Here is a 19,985-nt window from a genome sequence, read left to right on the forward strand (position 1 = left end):
TGGAAATACGGGTTTATCACTTTATGATAAGAATACAAGGGAGAAAGGTGGTTTGGGGTGTGTGTGTGTTTTTAAATAAACAGGATATATGTATGACTCAGGACGACAAACTCCAATACATAAATGGAATGAATGGACATTCAACCCAAATGCCAGATTCCTCCTTTAATTCCCAGAACAGTTGGGGTCGTTGCAGTCTTTCTGTGCTTTCTGGCCTGCTGCATGCTAGGCTGTTGGCCAGAATTCAGCCCTCCCAGGTAATGCTCCCTCTTGATAACTGTCACAGCTCTGTCGGAGGACAGACAGGTTCCAGATGGAAGAGGCAATGCTTTCTGGGGATGCATGAAAAGAAGCGGGGGGAGCTTTTGTTTGGGCTACTTGCAAGAAAGCCTATAGGCCGTCACAGTTACGAATGTGTGCGCCGCTACCTTTTCCTTTGGTAGACACTGTTGATGTATATACTTTATGCTCCACGCAAGAACTGATGAACAAGAATGAGAGAAGTCCTGGCATCACTGGAGGTGATGGGAAGCTCCCTGTTGTGTAGAGAGTGCTGTAGAATTAGTAGACATAGACTACTCTGTCTGCTAGTCTACAGGTCCCATAGTAAGGGGAGAAGAAAGGAGTAGTGGAGAAATACTTCTAATGTGAATACATGTAGAAAAGTTTACTGCCCTAAATACTTAAGACCAATACATTAGTAATAGAAGAATTAACAACCAGCATTGGCTTGTGTTTTGTTTGTTTGTTTCTAATTCTGTAAATGATATCTGATTGGCACGACAAACTTTTAGTTCCTGAGTTTGGGTGTCAGTATTATTGTCCTGTTTATTCAAATGTTATTAATCATTGTCTCTGAATTTTCAAATAATTTTTTTGCATATTTCAGAATTAAAAGATTACAACGGTTCAATAGAGATGTTGATAATATTTAACAAAAATATACGTCCTAGGTGTTTTCAGGAACATGTGCATATTCAGGACAGCAAGTGTGTCCATCATTGAACCTATGCATATTCTTACGTAAAAATCTTATTCTTATGTACATCTTACAAAGTAGAAGGCTTTATATATGCCATAAAATAATTGTTTATGCACAGCTGTAAAATGCTCTCACATTCACGCTTCTTTACAACACTCTTTTGCCTTGATATACATAAAGCACAAAACCTTTAAGCTTCTTCTAAAAGGCTACTTTCCATTAACGTTATGTTTTGTGAAGTTACAATGCGTTCTTGCTGGTTTTGGCTGTGGGTTTTGTGTGTATGATTGTAGCATCCATTTTTCGACACAGTAGACTTAACAATTAGGAGGACTAATAAGCCTTCTTTAATCTATGTAGAAAATAGATTTAAGTTACTCCTTTTTAACTCTGCAAATGTAGTTGTAAATCGTGTTCTGCTTGTGCGCCCATCTACAAATCTGACATTGAAGCAGCACATCTGCACAGATGCCTTTAGTGAAATAAAGGAGGATAATTTAAAGACTGTTGTAGGATTTCTTCTGTCAGCTCCATGAATCAGTTTTTTGTATAAGGTTAAAGCAGAGTTTTCACCCCCAGGTTGCTGAAATTGCGGATATCTGGAATGGAAATTAAACTTGTGACATGTAGACTGAAGTCTTATTTCAAATTGACATTTCATTGAATTTTGATGTGTATATTAAAACCCACCACCCATAAAGTTTTGAATCGAGGAAGTATTTCCATTGAAGTCAAGGAATACAGGCTGCACGCATAAGAAAGTTGAGGTTATTTTCACTGAAAACACAAATCAACCCTTGTAGAATTTCAGTTGCTTATTTTACAAACTTTTCAGTTCCTAATTTCTTACTAGAAGCAAAAAGTGTTTGCAGTCTAAAGACAACTGGGAAGTAGCAGGCATTTTGTGACAAACCTGTATGGATCATTTTTCATCCAGAACTTAAAAGGCAGATAAATTTTTTTGACTTTCTGATGGTTAACTCTGGTAAATCTTCAAAATGCTATAGTCTTTATGAATGATTCTCCAAACACGTTTTCTTTTCAAATTCTATTGCTATGAAATTAGAAAGACTTATTTTTTCAAGGTATTACATTTTTCTTAGTTAAGCAAATTACAAAATTTTATTAACTAGTCTGATTTGTCAGTATGTGAGGTGATACCTGTATTGGCTGAAAAATCTTTTCATTCATATGGCACACGTTCTTCTTTATAGGTGCGTTATGATCTAAATTTACAAACTATTGCCTAAGGTTAAACAATCAAAGTAGTGGGGTTTTCTTTGTTTTCCCCCCACTTGCTGGTCACCTCCTGCTGTTACTGATTTAGGAAGAACCTTTTCTTCTTTACTAATGAAAATCGGGTCGCTCACTTAGCTCTCTTAATTCAAGTGATCCAGATCTGGACATTCTTGCCTGTAAGTGGGAGCATTGTTAGTTGAGGCTATGATATCCACCAGGAACTGCTGCCTGCATGGATTAAGAAGAAAAGGGTATTTCAGACCAGGTTTGGGGTGATGGGGAGTGCTGTGGTGGGAATGGTGTGGGGAGAGTGGCACGTGTGGCTGGCGCTCCGCAGGCGGGAGTTGTTGGTTTGTGTTCTGGTATTGCTTCCTGAAGGCTTTCATAGGAAACATTTGTAAGACATTTTAAAGGTTACAGTCGTTGACTAGCATTTAAATTACCCTATAGCTGTTTTCAGCATGTTCTGATACTGTGTGAAGCATAAAAGAGGAAAAATTGATCTTATTTTATAGCGTGAATACGCTCCGACAGAGGTCAGCGTTGTTCGGAGGGGAGTTTCTCTTCTGCTGAACCTAGGCTGCTTGCTGTGGAGAATTCACAATTACATTTATGTACGCACAACACAAGAGGAGAAGGCGTATTTAGAGCCATTACAGTGGTTGTTACTTCTCTTCCCCTCAGATCTCATTAAGGCTTTTATGCTCCCTTTGTGGCAGCCCGGAGCTGAGTCCCTGGGGACGGGCGCGCTCCTGTCCTGCCCTCCCTCGGAAAGGCTCATCCCGCTGGGGTTCACCTCCCTGTGGCCAGTGGGGTTTGTTCGGGGGATTTGTGAAGGGTATGATCAGATTGTATTTATGTGAATTTGGGAATCTCTTTATGATTGTGTCAGGGATCTGAGATTCTGAATTTTGCCTTTTTTTCCCCCGAAATGTGCGCCCGAGTTTTCTTTTTATTGCAGATGTTGTAAAGGCCTTTTGTCTACAATTACTTTTATTTTGATAACCGAATTACTAAGGCAATGGAAACGTGGATGTGATTTTGGTGTTGCGTAATAGTTTTTGATGCTTTTGCTGCCACTTGCAGTGAGAATACTGAATTTGATGCTCTACAAGAAACACCAGTTCTCTTTTTTTCTATCTCCTTCCACCCTGTTCCTTTGTCAATGTATCATCTTGCATATCTTGGAAATAAGTAATTTTAGAGTCATAATCACAGTCATAATTTCCTTTGTGGCCATTTCTCCCAGGTAATGTTTACGTGTACTCCTGTAGGGGACTTTTCGTAGGTGGTATCTTGCATGGATATGCTTTGCTTCTACTATTTTCTATATGACAGCTCACTTTTTAGACTGGATGTTGTTCTGTCTGGGAGGAGACTATTTAAATAGGCCTCTATTCAATCAGCGTGTTAGACAAAAGAATATTGATTGTTGCTGGCATCTAGGTGTTGTTTCATACAAGGAATTTCATACCAATAATGTAATCAATTAATATTCTCTCTTTCAGGTTTAACGGATGAAAAAGTGAAGGCCTATCTTTCTCTTCACCCCCAGGTACTGGATGAGTTTGTGTCAGAAAGCGTAAGTGCGGAAACTGTGGAAAAATGGCTAAAAAGGAAAAATAACAGACAGGAAGGTAAGTCCTTTTTATTTGCAATTAATATTTAACTTTGAACAGCTTAGTTCTTATTTTTAGATTTAAAGAGGAAACCTAGTTTTGGTAAAACTTGACTGTTATAATTTTTATGTCTAGGTTGCACCACTTTTTGAAAGGCAAAAGAGGTTAACAATTTTTAAAAATATTTTCAGCCTTCTGGCATTTCTATTTTGGAATATATTGTTATTTGTTTTGTAGGTTCAGTTTACCCATTTTGAGTTGCAAATACTGTTCCACCAACCCATAATATCTATTATATTAGTGTATGTTTTGAGAACATAATTTGGTCTTGGATCTAAAATTGGTAAGTTTAGAATTTAAATTATGCAGTATGTGCAGAATGTAAACCTCAGTAAAATATTGGATATACCATCTCAAAAGTTCCTACTTGCAGCATGTATTAAGTCAATTTTAGATACGAACATTGACACAGAGATTATAAAGCAGCGTGTTGAATTCTGAAGGTATTTCTGTGGGTTGCTTTAGGTATAATCCCTCACTTACTAGAGCCAGAAAACTGTTCCTTATGACTTGGCCTGGTTTGACAATGATTATAAATTTTGTATTGATCTTAAATTTTGTGAGATTGTGTGCATATATAAGAATCATGGAATTCTAACAATGATTTGGAATATACCAGGTAAAATGCAAAAGAGGAGATTACCAAGAAGGTGAGGAAAGAAACAGTGATTTTACTCTGCATGTGCGTTGCTCTGCAGCTGACTTCTAAAGGTGCTTGGGGTTTAAATTCTGGTGATAATTCCCATTTTAAATAGAGGGGCTATTGCTACTTCCGAGAAGATAACTGAGTGTTTTCTGCACCATTATAGAAAAAGGAAATGGTGGGCAAGGGACAGAAAAGGCTATATCGAACCAGATTTTTGGTGATGATGACTATATATCTGATACTAAGGTGCTAGTACATTTTTGTTGGTGTAAAGACGTTACCTAATGGAAGTGTAAAAGTATGTAGCAATAGACCACCTGTTTACTACTTTTTGTGGTTTACAAACTGCAGCACTGCAGGATGGCTATCGTTATAATCCACAGATGCAATCAGAAAAAGTGTTATGAATCAAGTAAATAAGTCCTGATAATGCTTTTTGTAGACAGAAGAGAAAAAACACTTTGATGTTACCAGAAACAAATACTACTTATTTTGAAGTGCTATGTTCCTGTGAAAATGATGATTTTTCTCTAAGGTGTTTGAAATCCCTATAAGAAATCATTGCTTGTTTGAAATACAGTTTATAGTCTGGGTCAAGGTTCGTGATGCTAAAACTGAGTGAATGCTTTGGATAACATTTCATCTTCAAGAATTTTATATCGCGAAGTGGAATTCATTACCAGTTGCTCAAAGTTTCCCTTTTTTTGGGAGCATGACCCGAAAATACATTTTTGTGAAAATGCTCATAACATTTTTTTAGCCACTACAAAAGCAAAGTAACTGCTGACCATTGCCTTAGTGAAGCTTTAACATGAATAGCTGCAACAGTGTGATTTGTCCATTGTTTTCTTAAACTTGAAAACTTCTGTTTCGTGGCTAACTTTCCCCAAACTGTTGAATTAAGTGTCAAGCAATCGTTGTGCTATCGTTATCATTCAGCTTTGTATCTGTTATTGTCAAGTGGGTCTTTCTGCCTTCCGTGCTACTTCCCTTTTGCTGCCAGTGATCTTTAAGGTGGCCTTATTTATTACACTAAAGGCAGTTATGCAGATAAGGCTTTCTTAGTGTTAGATTTTTAGGTGAAAATAAGCAGAATGAGATTTAAAACTACACTTACCAAGTCAAAAAGAATAATTTGAATGCATTTTGTTTATAGAATGAAACATACATTTTATACGGCTATAGCCTTCATCTTCAAGGCTAATCAGTATCTGATAACAAAGCATCTTAATCTGCAAGAATGCAACATATTTAGCAAAGCAGCTTGCTAGATGATTTACTCAGTTCGCGTTTGTCCTGATTTGGCTGAGGTAGAGCTAATTTTCTTCTTAGTGGCTGGTACAGTGTGTTTTGGATTTAGTATGAGAATAATGTTGATAACACACTGATGTTTTAGTTGTTGCTAAGCAGCGCTTATCCTAAGTTAAAGATTTTTCAGTTTCCCATGCTCTGCCAGCAAGCAGGTATGCAAGAACCTGGGAGGGAGCATGGCCAGGACAGCTGACCCGAACTAGCCAAAAGGATTATTCCATACCATAGGACATCATGCTTACTATATAAACCGGGGGCAGTTGGTCAGGAGGCGCAGATCGCTGCTCGGGCATCGGTCAGTGGGTGGTGAGCAATTGCATTGTGCATCACTTGTCTTTCTTGGGTTTTATTTTTAATTTTATTTTATTATATTCTTTGTTGTTGTTGTTATTATTATTATGCTATTTTATTTTACTTTACTTAATAAATTGCTCTTATCTCAACCCACAAGTTTTACTTTTTTTTTTTTTTGATTCTTCTCCCCATCCCACTGGGGTGGGAGCGAGCAAGCGGCTGCATGGTGCTTATTTGCTGGCTGGGATTAAACCATGACAGTGTTATGTATGTACAAATCCTACTGCCTGCGTAATGGTGGCAGTGAGAAATGAGAAGGAGAAGATGGAACTGATTCTTTTGGTGTCAGCATGGATCTGTGGTGGCTCAAAGGGAATATGTAGCCTAAGTCACTTTACATCAATAGGGGTATAATTTTCCCTCTATCCCTCTTGCTTCTCATCATGTAATGTAATACAGACAGGAAAATAAGCTTTCTTTTTATGAGAAAGTTGCCAGGCAGGCGAAATGCTGTTTTGAGATCTCTGGCTTAGTGTCTGTACTCTTATATGTGGGTGACGCAGAACAGTCATTAACCTATATGCAGAAATTGTGTCCTGCCTGATTTACAGGCATCCAGCTGTGTGTACTCTTCAGCCAGAAGTCAATGGGCCTGCAGCCAGGGTAGTTTATCGGAATTTCATTAGCATGAACATAAAATGAAATGTCTGATTTGGACTTAAATGAACCAAAATTTATCTGTGACTGAGATTCACTGAATTAGTTACTTTAGGTGCATTTTGTTTTTTTTAAAACCCAAAGTATTAAAAAGGGAGGCAATGCATAAATACTGCAGTGTTTAAGGTATAACTACATCCCAAAATAATCATGAGTTGTGTCATCAGTGTGTACCGGAAAAGTCTTGTATCTATCACAGTAAATGTTAGATTGAAAGTTGCTCATGACAGGTTAATGGTGATATACCTGGGATTATAAGATTTATTTATTTATTAATTTAATATATTGGAGAAAACCTGCAAAGGCAGCACTGCAAAGGAATGCTGCTCATACTGATATTTGGGTATACACTGCAACTTTTTGAACCCTGACTATTATCTAACCAATAAAATACAGGCTCAAAACACACCCAGGTTTTGTATTGTTGCACACAGCCTTTCCAAACAACTCTATTTGTAATAAACTAACACTTGAGTGTTAAATTTTTCATATGCAGATCATGGCTGAGTTAGGCAGGACTCTGAATTAAATTGGAGCACAAACTGGGCTGCTTCTTTTGATTGCTTTTTCCAAGCAAAATTTAACCAAGTAAGAGGGTGTCTTGATTGAGGGAACTGATTAGATATTTTTGGGTTCATTTTAACTCTTCTTCAAAGTTGTTTTCATATTACCTATGGAAGAAACTTTTTTACAGATTAAGCCTACTACTCGTAGTGTGAGGTCTGGTCTGTACTTCATGCATTATGCCCTCATGGGATGTTTTATGAAGTTTATACATCAGAAAAACATCTTCATATAGACACAGTAAAAAGTGCCTTTGCTCGTATATCTAATCTTATTGAAGCGCTAGTGTAAGTTATAGGATACATGATCTTACTTTAATGATTCATTAAAGGTACATCTTGATAGAAGGAGATTTTTCCAGTGTACTTTAAGAGTTAATCTGCCAGAAGGAGATCTTTTCTTTCCAAGATGCCTAGATATAATACTCACAGAACTCAAAAGAGATCTTCCATTTGTCCTCTTCTGTATCATTCAAGCAAAAGTAACATGATTGTAGCAAGACCCATAAGACTATGGAAGTTTTAGACTCTGCTGGATAGATCCTCATCTCCCAACAGATTTCTCGGAAAAATATTTACAAACTCCAACCTTAATTATATTATCCGAAGCTTCACCTCCACAACAGTAAGAACAGGCTAAGCGCATTGATTATAAACCAGTTTCATGTCTTTTATGCTGCTGATACTGAATTTCAGAGGTGTCTTTCCTAATTTTTTAATGGCGTTTTTGTGTAGGAAGAAAGAACAAACTGCACTGACACAGAATTTCTACATGGAAAGCTGCCTATATCACCTCTCACTCTGTGGGAGCGAAGTTATCACTTCCCTAAGGGGATGGCCCTCATGTTCGTCAAAGTGCATGATCATGTGCTTAATTACTGCTGAATCTGGACACATCAACAACAGCTTTATACATTATTTTCTTCCAGCAATATTTGCCAAAACCATGTAAAGCTATGTATAGTGGGAACTTAAGGTGCTTTGCTACCACACAAATGCTGTTGTTAAGTAATTCTTAAATACAACTTTAAAAAAAATTTTAAATGGAAAATTGTATATAGAATACTACTACATTCAGTACACAGTATGACACTGATTATACACAGTCAGAGTTACTGTCTGTTAAGTGCAGTGGACTTACTGCATTTACAGGAACCCAAAATTTCATAATTGACCTGTTTAAAAAAAACAACAACCAAAACCTGAAGAAATTAGAAAATTAGTTGCTTAATATAATGTTGGTGTGATATTGCTGTAATGTTTATTCAGGATGTATAGTCCTCAAGAAGATAGCACATAATTTTTCCTGGGCTTTGAAAAACAACAGGATTGATTTTCTTAGCGTTAGTCCAAGGTATTGCCATCCTAATACTAATATTTCCATTTACAGCCTTCGTAATGTAATACTGTGCTGTAACCTGCTGTATATTCACACAAGAAGAGAATGTATTCTGTAATGTGACCAAAATATTTAGCATTTTCTGATATTTCCTTACAGGACTTGTTTAAACAGAATCATGAAATGACTTTTTAAGCAACCTTACATATATTGTTTTATGGACTGTTGATTTTTTCCTGTTGTGCTTTCCTGTACCCATTAATTTCCTGCCAGTGTTAAATAACGGCTATTTGATAGATATGCTGTTGCTAATATGATGCAAATGATTAAATGACTGTATTTGGTTGTTTCAGTTAAAGGACATCTGTGAACATTCAAAGTACTTTTTCTTCTTTTTTATTTATCATTACACAATAAATCAGAGTGTATTCATTGCTACTTTTATGTAATTACTGTAAGCAGTCTGGCTGACTGCAGTATAAAATGTAGTTCTTCATTAGTCATTTAAATGCATGATTTTCTCATTCTTGTGGTATTTCTTGTGAAGCAAGTATGACAACTGTGTGTGGGTTCAGAATTCAGACTAAGCCCCAATTCTGTCCTTTCTTTAGCTCACCCATTTTGCTTTTCACCTTATTCTCCTTTTCTGCTATGGGCCCTAGAAGTGGGCAAAGATGGCCATCGGATTTGGTGCACTGGATGGCTTTAAATTTGGCAGAGGACTGGAAGCAGTCATCTCTGGATACACTCATTCTAGCCATTTGGAATATCACTGTAGCTTCCCTTTGGTAGAAAATTGAGTAGGCTTCATGAGGAAAGACATCTGTGTAAATTCTCACCCACATGTTCCTTTAGGTCTTCCCAATGTACTTTATATCTATATATGCTTTAGCAATACCTATGATAGCTTTCAGTGAGCTCATTGAGCATAGAAAGGAGAGAGCTCGGAGCAGGTTAGTTAAACATGTTTCTTTTTCTTTATAGTCTGTGCTGAGCTGAAGGTTTCGGTGACTGAAGCGGTTCTGGTGCCTGAGCTAGTTTGTTTAAGCCTGATACCTTCTGTGGTCTTGTCCTGGTGTAACCCCAGCGGCAGCTCAGCCCTACCCAGCCGCTCGCTCACTGCCCCCGTGACGGGATGGGGGGGAGAATCGGAAGGGTAAAAGTGAGAAAACTCGTGGGCTGGGATGAAGACAGTTCAATAGGGAAAGCAAAAGCTGTGCACAAGCAAAGCAAACCAAGGAATTCATTCCCCACTTCCCAGGGGCAGGCAGGTGTTCAGCCGTCTCCAGGAAAGCAGGGCTCCAGCACGCCTAACGGTGACTTGGGAAGACAAACACCATCACTCTGAATGTCCCCCCTTCCTTCTTCTTCCCCCAGCTTTATATGCTGAGCATGATGCCGTATGGTCTGGACTATCCCTTGGGTCAGTTGGGGTCAGCTGTCCCAGCTGTGTCCCCTCCCAACTCCTTGTGCCCCCCCAGCCTCCTCGCTGGTGGGGTGGGCTGAGGAGCAGAAAAGCCCTTGGCTCTGTGTGAGCGCTGCTCAGCAACACCTGAAACATCAGCATGTTATCAACATTATTCCCATTCTAAATCCAAAATACAGCACTATACCAGCTGCTGGAAAGAAAATTAACTCTATCCCAGCCAAAACCAGCACCGATCATTAGACAAAGAGTCTTTTTTTCTTTTTAGTCTTTTCTTCTGTACTAGGGAAGAGATTGGAGGAACAGGATCTGTAGCAAAAGACTTCGTCATACCCAGACTTTGAGCCTATATGCAGAGAGATAATTTGTTTACTAGTCCTTCAAGGCTAATACTAGAAGTAAAATTGTGCTAAGCTGCATCATTAAAATGTAAGAAAAAGTTCTGTGATCCTAAACAGACTGAAGATTGTTTCTTTTCTGGTGCTGCAGTTTCAGATAGTAAGCTATTATCATAATGTGCTTTAAGGTTTGCTACATTCCTGTGAGAGAGAAAGTAGTGAGTTTTGCAGAGATGCTGATGTGTGGCTCTATTGAGGGAGCGAGTCTGTACTGAAGTATCTATTGTTAAGCAATACTGAAGTATGCATTTCTACAATAAATCATGGTTATTCCTTTATTTGCTCTTTTAAATAGGTAATTAATTTCTGTTTTTAAATGATGTCGTGCTGAGGAATGTTATTTGCACTTTGCCTAATGTAGTTAAATATGTGAGAGAATGGCTAACATGTATTTCTATAACTGGGATAGAATATATGAAAAAGATAAATGTAAGCAGGAAGAGTATATGTATGCTAAATATATGTCAGCTTGCTGCCAGAATTATAAGGAAAAAAAAATGGAGCCTCTGCTTGATTTGGTATTTTTTGAGGACTGTGCATTTCCACACTACCTAATCAGAAATAACTGTTCTGTAGTGTAGGGTAGTAGTTGTAGCACCGTAGGTGAAGGATACTCGGAAGCTGGAGACTATCACTGTTGCAATACTCCAGAGCTGGCTGCAATTCTGACATCTCCCCAAGCTAGGCAAGAGGAACTGATATGGCAGCATATTAATGACCTCCTTGATTTATAGTTAGGCTGACTAAATATTTCATTGATGCTGTAGACATGCTGTTTCATTCTGATGCAGCCCTGCTGTGCTTATGTTTGTTATATCCAAGCAGGCAACAAATACTTGCCAAAAAGCAAGAGTGAATGTGGGAATGATTTGAGTAATGCGTGACTTGCACCATTGACACCATAGTAGTAGCTCTTGATGCTTCTTATTACCAAACCCCAGCATTTACGTATTTTGATGCCTTTCTGGAGTTTTTTTTCTCAAAAGAAGACAGAAGGGATGAATCCTCCAGTCCCATTCCTCCCATTACAAGTGGCATAATTGCTTGCCCTGTTCCTACTCTTCCCTCGGAGTCTGCTAATGGCCAGTTGGAGACAAGATGTTGGGCTAGGTGGTCTTGTGGGTCTGAACCAATGTAACGGTTATGAAACCAACAGGTGCTACTTTTCTGGGATAATATCCAGACTGATAAAAGTTGTCTTTATTGTGAATGTTTTTCTCAGAAAAGTTGCAATAATATCTGGGAGCTTGACTGCATAGACCCTGTTCCTCTGTGTATTTGGTATACTCCTTACTTCCAGAGATAAAACTGATTGGTAGACTTTTGTATGGAGTAGTTTACAGTTGCCATTTTTCATGTGTCTAGAAAGTTTATCAGTATTTCAGAGGCAGACAGATGAAGTAATGACACTTCCCAGAGCTGTGGTAGAGCTCTACATGGGAATGCCATTTTAGTCCAGATGCTGAAAATGGCATACATCTGTAACAGGTACAGAGTAATTTTAGAGCTGATTTCTGGGGAGACTGTTGCATTGTGCCATTGCTTTTAAAAATTATTTTATCATTTCCTGAAACAGTATAATTGTCCCATTGTTTCTTTCCCATGTGTCCCAGTTCAGTGGGGTTTTTATTTTTTTCCCTGAGTTAATCAGAAGAGAGGTAGCTTAGATGTGGGTTCATTTTGGCTGTGAAAATATTGAGGAGGAGTTAGTGAAAAAGTTCCTCTCTGTTGTGTTGTCACGCTGTTCCTTTGGACAGAAGAAAAGGTTAGTGGAAAGGATATATAGGTCAGATAGATCAGGAATTGTTTTTATGTACTGATAGGACAAAAATACTGATCAGTGGCATCTTGGTAGATAATACTGAGGTCTTGAGTGGTGATGATTTTTTTGTTCAGTATGTGTCTTGATTTTGAAGCAGTTACTGATTTTATTCTTTGTTATTTGGCTATCACTAGCAAACTCAAAACAACTGCAAAAAAAAGCCTGGTACATTAGTTGAATATGTATCTAGATTGTTTTCTTTGAATTTGCTGAAGTGTGGGAGAGTTTATTGTCTGAAAATTTTGGTTTTTTAGTGGGTCGGGTGAAGGAGGTGATTTTTCTGTTTTTTCTGGAGCTCTCCTGCATATTTAGAATTGTTTAAATGGTCAGAGATTTGCAGAGGGTAATCCTTTAATGATGAGATATTTGGCCTTAGGAAGTAGATGTCACTGCTTGGTCTGAGTTCTCTCTTGAACTAATTGTGTTAATCACATTATATCTAGAGCAATTATTCTCAACAGGTACTTCAACTGATGTTTGTTGTGTCTTTGTTAGGCTTGACTTAAGAGTTTTTATGGTTTTTTTTTTTCTGTCTACTCAAAAATAGTGCTTCTACTTATTTATAAGCCTTGCTTCACAGAATCATTTTCTGCCCATATCTGCTAGCTATATTAGAAAGGAAAAAACCTGTGATTTTTGTAATTTCTCAATCTTTCAAGTAAATTAGGGCATGGAGCTTCTTTTAGTATCTTACTGAGAAACAGGTTTCCCAGTTTTCTTACTGTTTCTCATCAGTTTACATTTTGAACCTTTCCAGATTATCAATGTCTTCTATAAAGTGTGGGCAGTGTAAGAGAGATAGTATTGCAATAAAGGGTTCACTAGTATTGTATGTAATACAAAACCATTTGCCTCCTATGCAAGACAGTCCTCCTTACTGTTGTCTGGCCCTGCTACTCTTTGTTTTCAGATTGTTTCCCTCCTGTACACGGGATCTTCAGTTTTAGAATAAAAATCAAGCAAGCAAGCGTATTTATGTATATATACATTCCCAAACTTATTGCTTCAGGTGATGATACTTGTTTATGTTATAGGAGGGGGAGATGTGTGTTGCACATAAATGGATGCTGGTACCTCTGTTTAGCTGCCATAGACTTTTGTTGAAGGAAGACTTATGTCACAGATATTACTCAAATACTTTGAAGATATTATTAAGCACCTAGATGGAAATTATTTGGTTCAAAATGTGTACTCAAGTTTCAGATAATAAAAAAAACAACCCCCAAACAAAACCACAGAGCTTTGAGATGAACTTTCTTCAATGATATTCAAAGATACAGGTATTAGAGAAAAAGTCCTCCTATAGATTACTAAGTTGCTAAAAACTGGGAAGTCAACTATAGCAATGTGTAGACAATTTTCACTACAGAGGTCATCAGTAGTCTGGGAGGGATTTTTATTTTCATAAGCTCTCTGGAATAATGGATGCATGCTAGGATGAGAAAAGTTTCAGGCGTACTGAAAATTAAAACCAGATGTATAGAGGCTCAAAAGAATCTCATAAAGCTGAGTAATTGAAGAATAAAGTATCGGCTAAAAATCAGTTTTGACTGATCTTTGCCTCTGAGGCCAAGTTGCATGGCACAAGTCACATCTACAAGCCTAAACTACTTTTCCCTCCCTCCCAAACAAGATGTTGCATCCAAACTACCTCCTGGAGTGGTCCTTGGCAGCTGCTAGTCCTCTCATCTGAGCCCAAATGTTGTTTTGGGAAAGTGCAAATTGGCAAGGTCCAAGCCATGCTGTGGGTGCAAACAGTTAATCAGGTACTAGTGATGTTCAAGCCCAGACTCCAGCCCTATTTCCTCTGTTTCTTTAGGCCTAGCCTGAATTAGCTGATGCAGCTCAAGGAGAGGTGCTGGGAACATAGTGGGAAAATCAGCCATTAGAGCTTAGCAACAGATAGATAGTTCAGCCAAATACAACCGAACAGGAAACATCATTAAGTCATTGTGGAAATTTGCGATTAATTTGAAGTTCAGATGTTCCATACAGGTAATGTCACCTCAGGTTACATAGAAGAGGAAAGATGACCAGATGTGTAGAAGTCTATGATCTGTATTTCTGAAAGTCTGAAAAACAAGCAAGGAAGGAAGTATTTTTTTTAACGTAGATCTTTTTGTTGATCCGATATGCGACAAGCTAACAGTTCTATCAGCACAGCTGAGGGGGGCAGTGAACTCTTTGACTGGCAGCGTGTGAGGATTGGAGGAACCACTTAACCTGACTTTATCAATGGAGAATGTCCTTGGATAACAGCACACTGAGTTTAATTACATTTAATTATTTTAATCATTTAGACAATTTGAGTGAAATAAGTGACTATCAGTTATGGAACAGGAGGAGATTGTAGATTGTAATCTTCTCTGGGTCTGAGAGGGATGGGTCTTTTCTGTGGAACACTTAAAGCACAGGTGTAAGGAGTTTTTGGGGGAAATTATAATGGGTTATAAAACCAGTGTCAACTGGTGTTGAGTCAATAACAGGTATAAGTTTTATTTGGAGGACTTGTCTTCTTTAGGCATCACGACTGAGAAGCTAAAAGAGGATTAGTTGTTTAAAGAATAATCCTTTCTCAATGGTAGTATTGAGTTTCTGTTCTTTATAAATTCCATGAAGACATTTACGTCTATTGAACTAAATATATGACATTGAAGGATGCTCATTTAGTATCCGTAGCTCTTGTGTTCTTTTGTAGGGGGCTTGTTGTTGCGGTGGAGGGAGGTTAGCAAGGTCTGAATTTTTTGCACTGGCTAGTGCATCTAGTTCAATTCAGCCACAAAAAGACCCTCACTCCTGATAACATTATTACCTCTTTATGAAGCTTGCCTTGCTTGTTATCTTTACACAGTTATGACTTTTATTATGCTGCTACCAAACAGAGTGGCATTCTTCATTCTGCAAAAGACCTGAACTGTAGCAGCAGTTTTATAATTATGACTGGCATGATGAAGGCAGTTGACAGATTCACCTTTTTCATGACAGAAGAACTGAAGGGCACCCAGCAAAATGAATTGGCTACAGATTTGAAACAACAGGACGTCCCTTTTTACACAACCCGTGCCTAAATTGTGAACTCATTAGCATAACATATTTTAGATGTTAAAAATGTAAATGGGTTCAAAAAGTGATTAGACACATTCCAAGGAAGAAATACTTCATCAAGAGCTGCTACATACTATGATCCTGATGCAGCCTCCAGCTGAGAAAATTCATAAGCATCTGATTGCTCTGAGGACATACCGGAGTAAGTATACTCGGTGCATCTATAGTCTGTGCTCTCTCTCCTTTTCGTATAGCATAGTTGCTTCATACTTCTTCTATAATGAGCTCTCACTAGCCATTGTCATAGACGGTGAACTTGGGTAGATGGACTTTTAGTTTAGCAGAGTAGGGCCATTCTTCTCTATCATTATGCTTCTGCAGCCTCTCTGGGATTTATATGCCATCCATTGTTAGAACTGTGAGTCAAGTTGTCTTAATAACACGTTTGAATATGCTGAAAAAGAAATTGTGTTTCTATATCGTAATGCATATTTTATGGATCTTTTTAGATAAGCTACAAGGAGTCTTTTCAGTTTTAACACTAGAGGCATCTTTCAAACCCTTTGGAGACAGCACCTTACCCCAGACTCATGTTGCTTAGCTGCAGTGCTGAGCTAAATTACTTTATTCTTTCTTCCAAGCTGCATTATGCAGAGATACCCATAAGTGATGATTGTGAATCTTTGGTTTGTGGAAAAAGAGGTTTATCTTTATCCAGTTGAAATTGCTGAGTAACACTGAGCAATAGAGTAACTTTCTTACATTTTTGTTAATGCAAAGTTAGAATGTTTTGTATGCTGCTTTGGTTGTTCAGCTGACAGAAGGGAGCTCTTTTACAGGGTGTTTGGTCCTCACCCCCAAAATGCAACAGTTTCATTTCATTTGTCATTAAATAAGTATGGGGAGTGAAAGCAAAAGGGGTGATTGTGTTGATGAGGAGCAAGGGTTAGGAAATTAAGAAGACACAATTCAGTGATAGGTGTGGGAGGAGGAATGTGTGTGAGTTTTTGAAGGATTTGTAGTAACTGGGTGTAACCGTGGCATTAGGTTTTGGTGATTGGGGTGGGGAAGTGACAACAGACTTGTTACAATTATACTAATTCAGTTCAAGTGGGTTCATTGCGAACACTCAGAACTATCTTCGTGCAGCGCGTCAGGTATTTGTATAGCAATAGAGAGATGTTTATTCCTGGGGACTTGCTGGGCAGTGAATTTAGATTTACTGTAGAACACTTGTGGAGGTTTATCAAAACAACTTTTAAAGCTACTAACTACACAGTGACCCATCTTTTTGAATCAGAGTTGTCATGACCCGTGCAGTGAATGCCTCTTTAGGACAGGAGGAGGTTACTTCATTTGAAGTTTTAAATTGTCGGAATGGGCTCTTTTTGCATTGTATAACCTAGGAAGCCATGTCATTGTGACACCTGCTGTCTTACTATCATGTATATATTTCATGGTACCTCATATAAACGTGCTTTAGGAATAATCTGAATTTTCCCTATTGCCTGTTACTTTTCTTAAGCAAAGCTTTAGTTCTGCGAATGATAGTGTGCTTTTACAGGCATGCGCTGTTACCAGATTACCTTTTCCAACTGTTCTCTGGCCAAAAACATTTTTATAGAACACTAACTGTTATCCTTCCCTCTGCCAACATGCTTGTGTTCCTCAGAAAGCTTTGCTTATAAGTAGTCATCAGTGACAGTAAATCTCTGATTTATTTGAGTGTTTGGGGTACCTATTGTAGCAGCCAACTGTATACACCAAGTACAGTGAAAATGGCAGCATATAATATAGGAAAAGGGTATTACAAGTCTTTTCTCAAGTTCTGGGTTTTTTCCATCAAAAACTCTTGGTTGCACTGATTAATAACAATTATCAAATTATGAATCAACATGGTTTGAGCAGGTCTGAAAACAATTTAGACTCTTCAAAATGTGTGGTGTTTCCATTCACAGTAGGTAGCAGAGAGCAGTATTGGAGAGTCACAAAAGCATAGGAAATCTCAGAAATACTGTTGTCTGATACAGTGCAGTCTAGCATTTTTATTGACCGTTTTCAGAGCTGAATACTGATGAATGGATCACTGGCCCATGATGGCAATTTTGTATTTCACAAGTAAGTCCTTATGATTTGAGAATTTTGGAATATGTACTACAACTGTATGTAGTTCCTCACAGACAGATTTATTTAAGAGTTGCCAAGATTGGCCCTTTGATATAGGGACATAAATCAGATGCTTTTAAACATACTTGGAAGAAACTCACCAAACCTATGCTTTTTTTCTGGATGATGTGTGTTATTTGAATGTTTTCTTTGCAGTGTGACAGTGGCAATGATGTTCCTGTTCACAGATGTGGATTACTTGCCATCAGTCTGAAGTTGGCATTTGTTAGTTTATGTAGCTGTCCATCCGCTAATTATCTGGAGGTGCTTCTGGAGCACTTCTAAGAATATAGAAGTGCTGATAGAATCTAGAAGTGTTTCTGGGCTCAGCTGGAACAAATACATTGGGCAGGTTTCTGATTTTTAGCAGAGCCAATTTTTTTTTAACAGGAACAATGAAAGAAGCAAAGCTATATACATGGAATCCTCAGGAATAAATGTCAGGTTAGATGTTCAATATTTTCTTCTTTTTTCTTGTAAATCTGTAGTTAAAAGGAGAGAAGATATGTGATTTAGCTTTTCTTCATTCTTAATAAACATGCATAAAATCTTGCATAAATATATCTTAGTACTTGAGTTGTTATACTTGTTTTTTCTGTATTTTTTGGATGCATCTTAAAATATACAGTAGCAGCTTATTTCAAATAATACAATATTTTCTCTGGAAGTTATCTCAACTCCAGAATTTCTTAGTTGAGTTTTTGAAGAGCTCTCTTTTCTACAGACTGTTAAGAAATGACTGGCTTTTTCTGAGTGATTGCCTCTATGTAGACCTTCTATTCAGGCATTGAAATCAACACCTGCTTAGGTCAGCATCAGCTTGTTTGTATTTGTACCTTATTTGCCTTTTGATAAATGGGCAGAATAAAGCCTGATGTTCCTTAATTTCCTCTACCTCCCTAGACTTGTAATTTTTTTTATATGTATATTAATATATTTGTATAGTTCTAAGATTATTGGGAGATACACAAATTTTAGTAGGTTTTCATTTCAAGGTCTTCCATTTCTTTTTATATGTCACAGTGATGGAATGATTTCCCTTGGTTTCAACGTTCTTCCTCTCTTGCTATGTCCAAATCCCTCAGACATAGTTGTCTGTCTTTCAGTGCTCTTTCTGAAGATGGATTTTCTTGAAGAGTGCAGAAACGGAGACACTTGTCTGAAGCCTTTTTTTTTGTACAGCAGTTAGATGAGATTTGTCTCAAAGCCAGGCAGTCAGGGGCTTTCTGACTGATAGCAAGCTTCATTTAATAAAGCTTTGGTGAGTTCTGACTCTACTTTTACCTTTTAGAAAAAAAATCTTTAATAAGGGCTCCTGGCATTACTATTTTCATATCCTTGAGGCTTCATCTGTACTTCTCAAAAGGTTAAAGAAAATCATTGGTGTGGTAAGTGACAAGGACACAGATTTCTATAAGGAGAATCAAGTAAAAGAAGGGCAGGTGTTTCTTCATTGTTACCAGGGCCTCTTTGGGAATTTTTGCATCAGATATCACTTTGATTTTTGAAAATGTTTTTAGAACGTGTCCAGGATCCAAAGCTGGAGGAGCAATCAGTGCAAACTGGCTTGGTAACTATTGTGTTTCCTCAAGGAAGCAGATTAGGAATCCAGAGAACAATATTGAATTTCTGTTCTGACCTTCCAGTAATCCTGTTATCAAGAGAGATCATATTTAATTAAATGTTTTTCATTTGACATCTTTAATCTTCACAAATTTTCCTTCTAGCGGTTGCACAAAGTATATGTTGAGTTCCAAATACTGGCATCCGTATAGGCAGGAAAGAAATCACATAGGTCCAGTTCATTTCATGGATTCTACTAGAAAAGTCTAGGTTTATGCAAAAGCAGAATTTATTTTTTTCAGAGAAAGGATATCTGGAATTCCTTATGGCCAATTGAAATGCCACAGGATAGCATATGCTGAACAATGATGCTTTTCATTGAGTTGGTGATACAAAGGTCCTGTTGTTTTGCTCCTAAAACACTTCTAAAGATGAAATCTCTGTGACTTTGGCCAAAAAGATATTGTATGTAAAGAATAGTTGTGTTATAGAAATTGTCAGTACCCAAGCATTTACTCCTGCCTTTCATACTGAACTCGTATCTGAAGAACCCTCCTAGCTTGTTTATAAATCCTTGCCTTATTGAGTCCTTGTACAAATTCAGAATCTTATAAATTTTCCACTACTAGGTTTAGCATTTACAAGAAAAATTACTGCTGTGAAGATTAGTGTTTTGAAGACATTGTGGCATAATACGTGACAAACTGAGCTGCTCTGTCAGGAGAGAAGCTCAGAAAACAGCTTACCTGCTTATCCCACTCATGCTTTTTGTAAACATCCTTGGCTACGTTCACA

General features: G+C 37.7%; 1 protein-coding gene across 3 annotated transcripts in view; it reads left to right on the top strand.

The window, feature by feature from the left end:
- PDE10A (phosphodiesterase 10A) overlaps positions 1-19,985 on the top strand; it is a 193,835-nt gene that overhangs the window by 77,319 nt on the left and 96,531 nt on the right. For all 3 annotated transcript variants that reach the window (XM_069786883.1, XM_069786881.1, XM_069786882.1), the window contains one exon: positions 3,730-3,858. In XM_069786883.1, coding sequence (XP_069642984.1) covers positions 3,730-3,858 — 129 coding nt within the window. The remainder of the gene's footprint in view (positions 1-3,729; positions 3,859-19,985) is intronic.

The sequence above is a fragment of the Haliaeetus albicilla genome, chromosome 7 (assembly GCF_947461875.1).
Source record: "Haliaeetus albicilla chromosome 7, bHalAlb1.1, whole genome shotgun sequence".
NCBI classification, from domain to species: Eukaryota; Metazoa; Chordata; class Aves; order Accipitriformes; family Accipitridae; genus Haliaeetus; species Haliaeetus albicilla.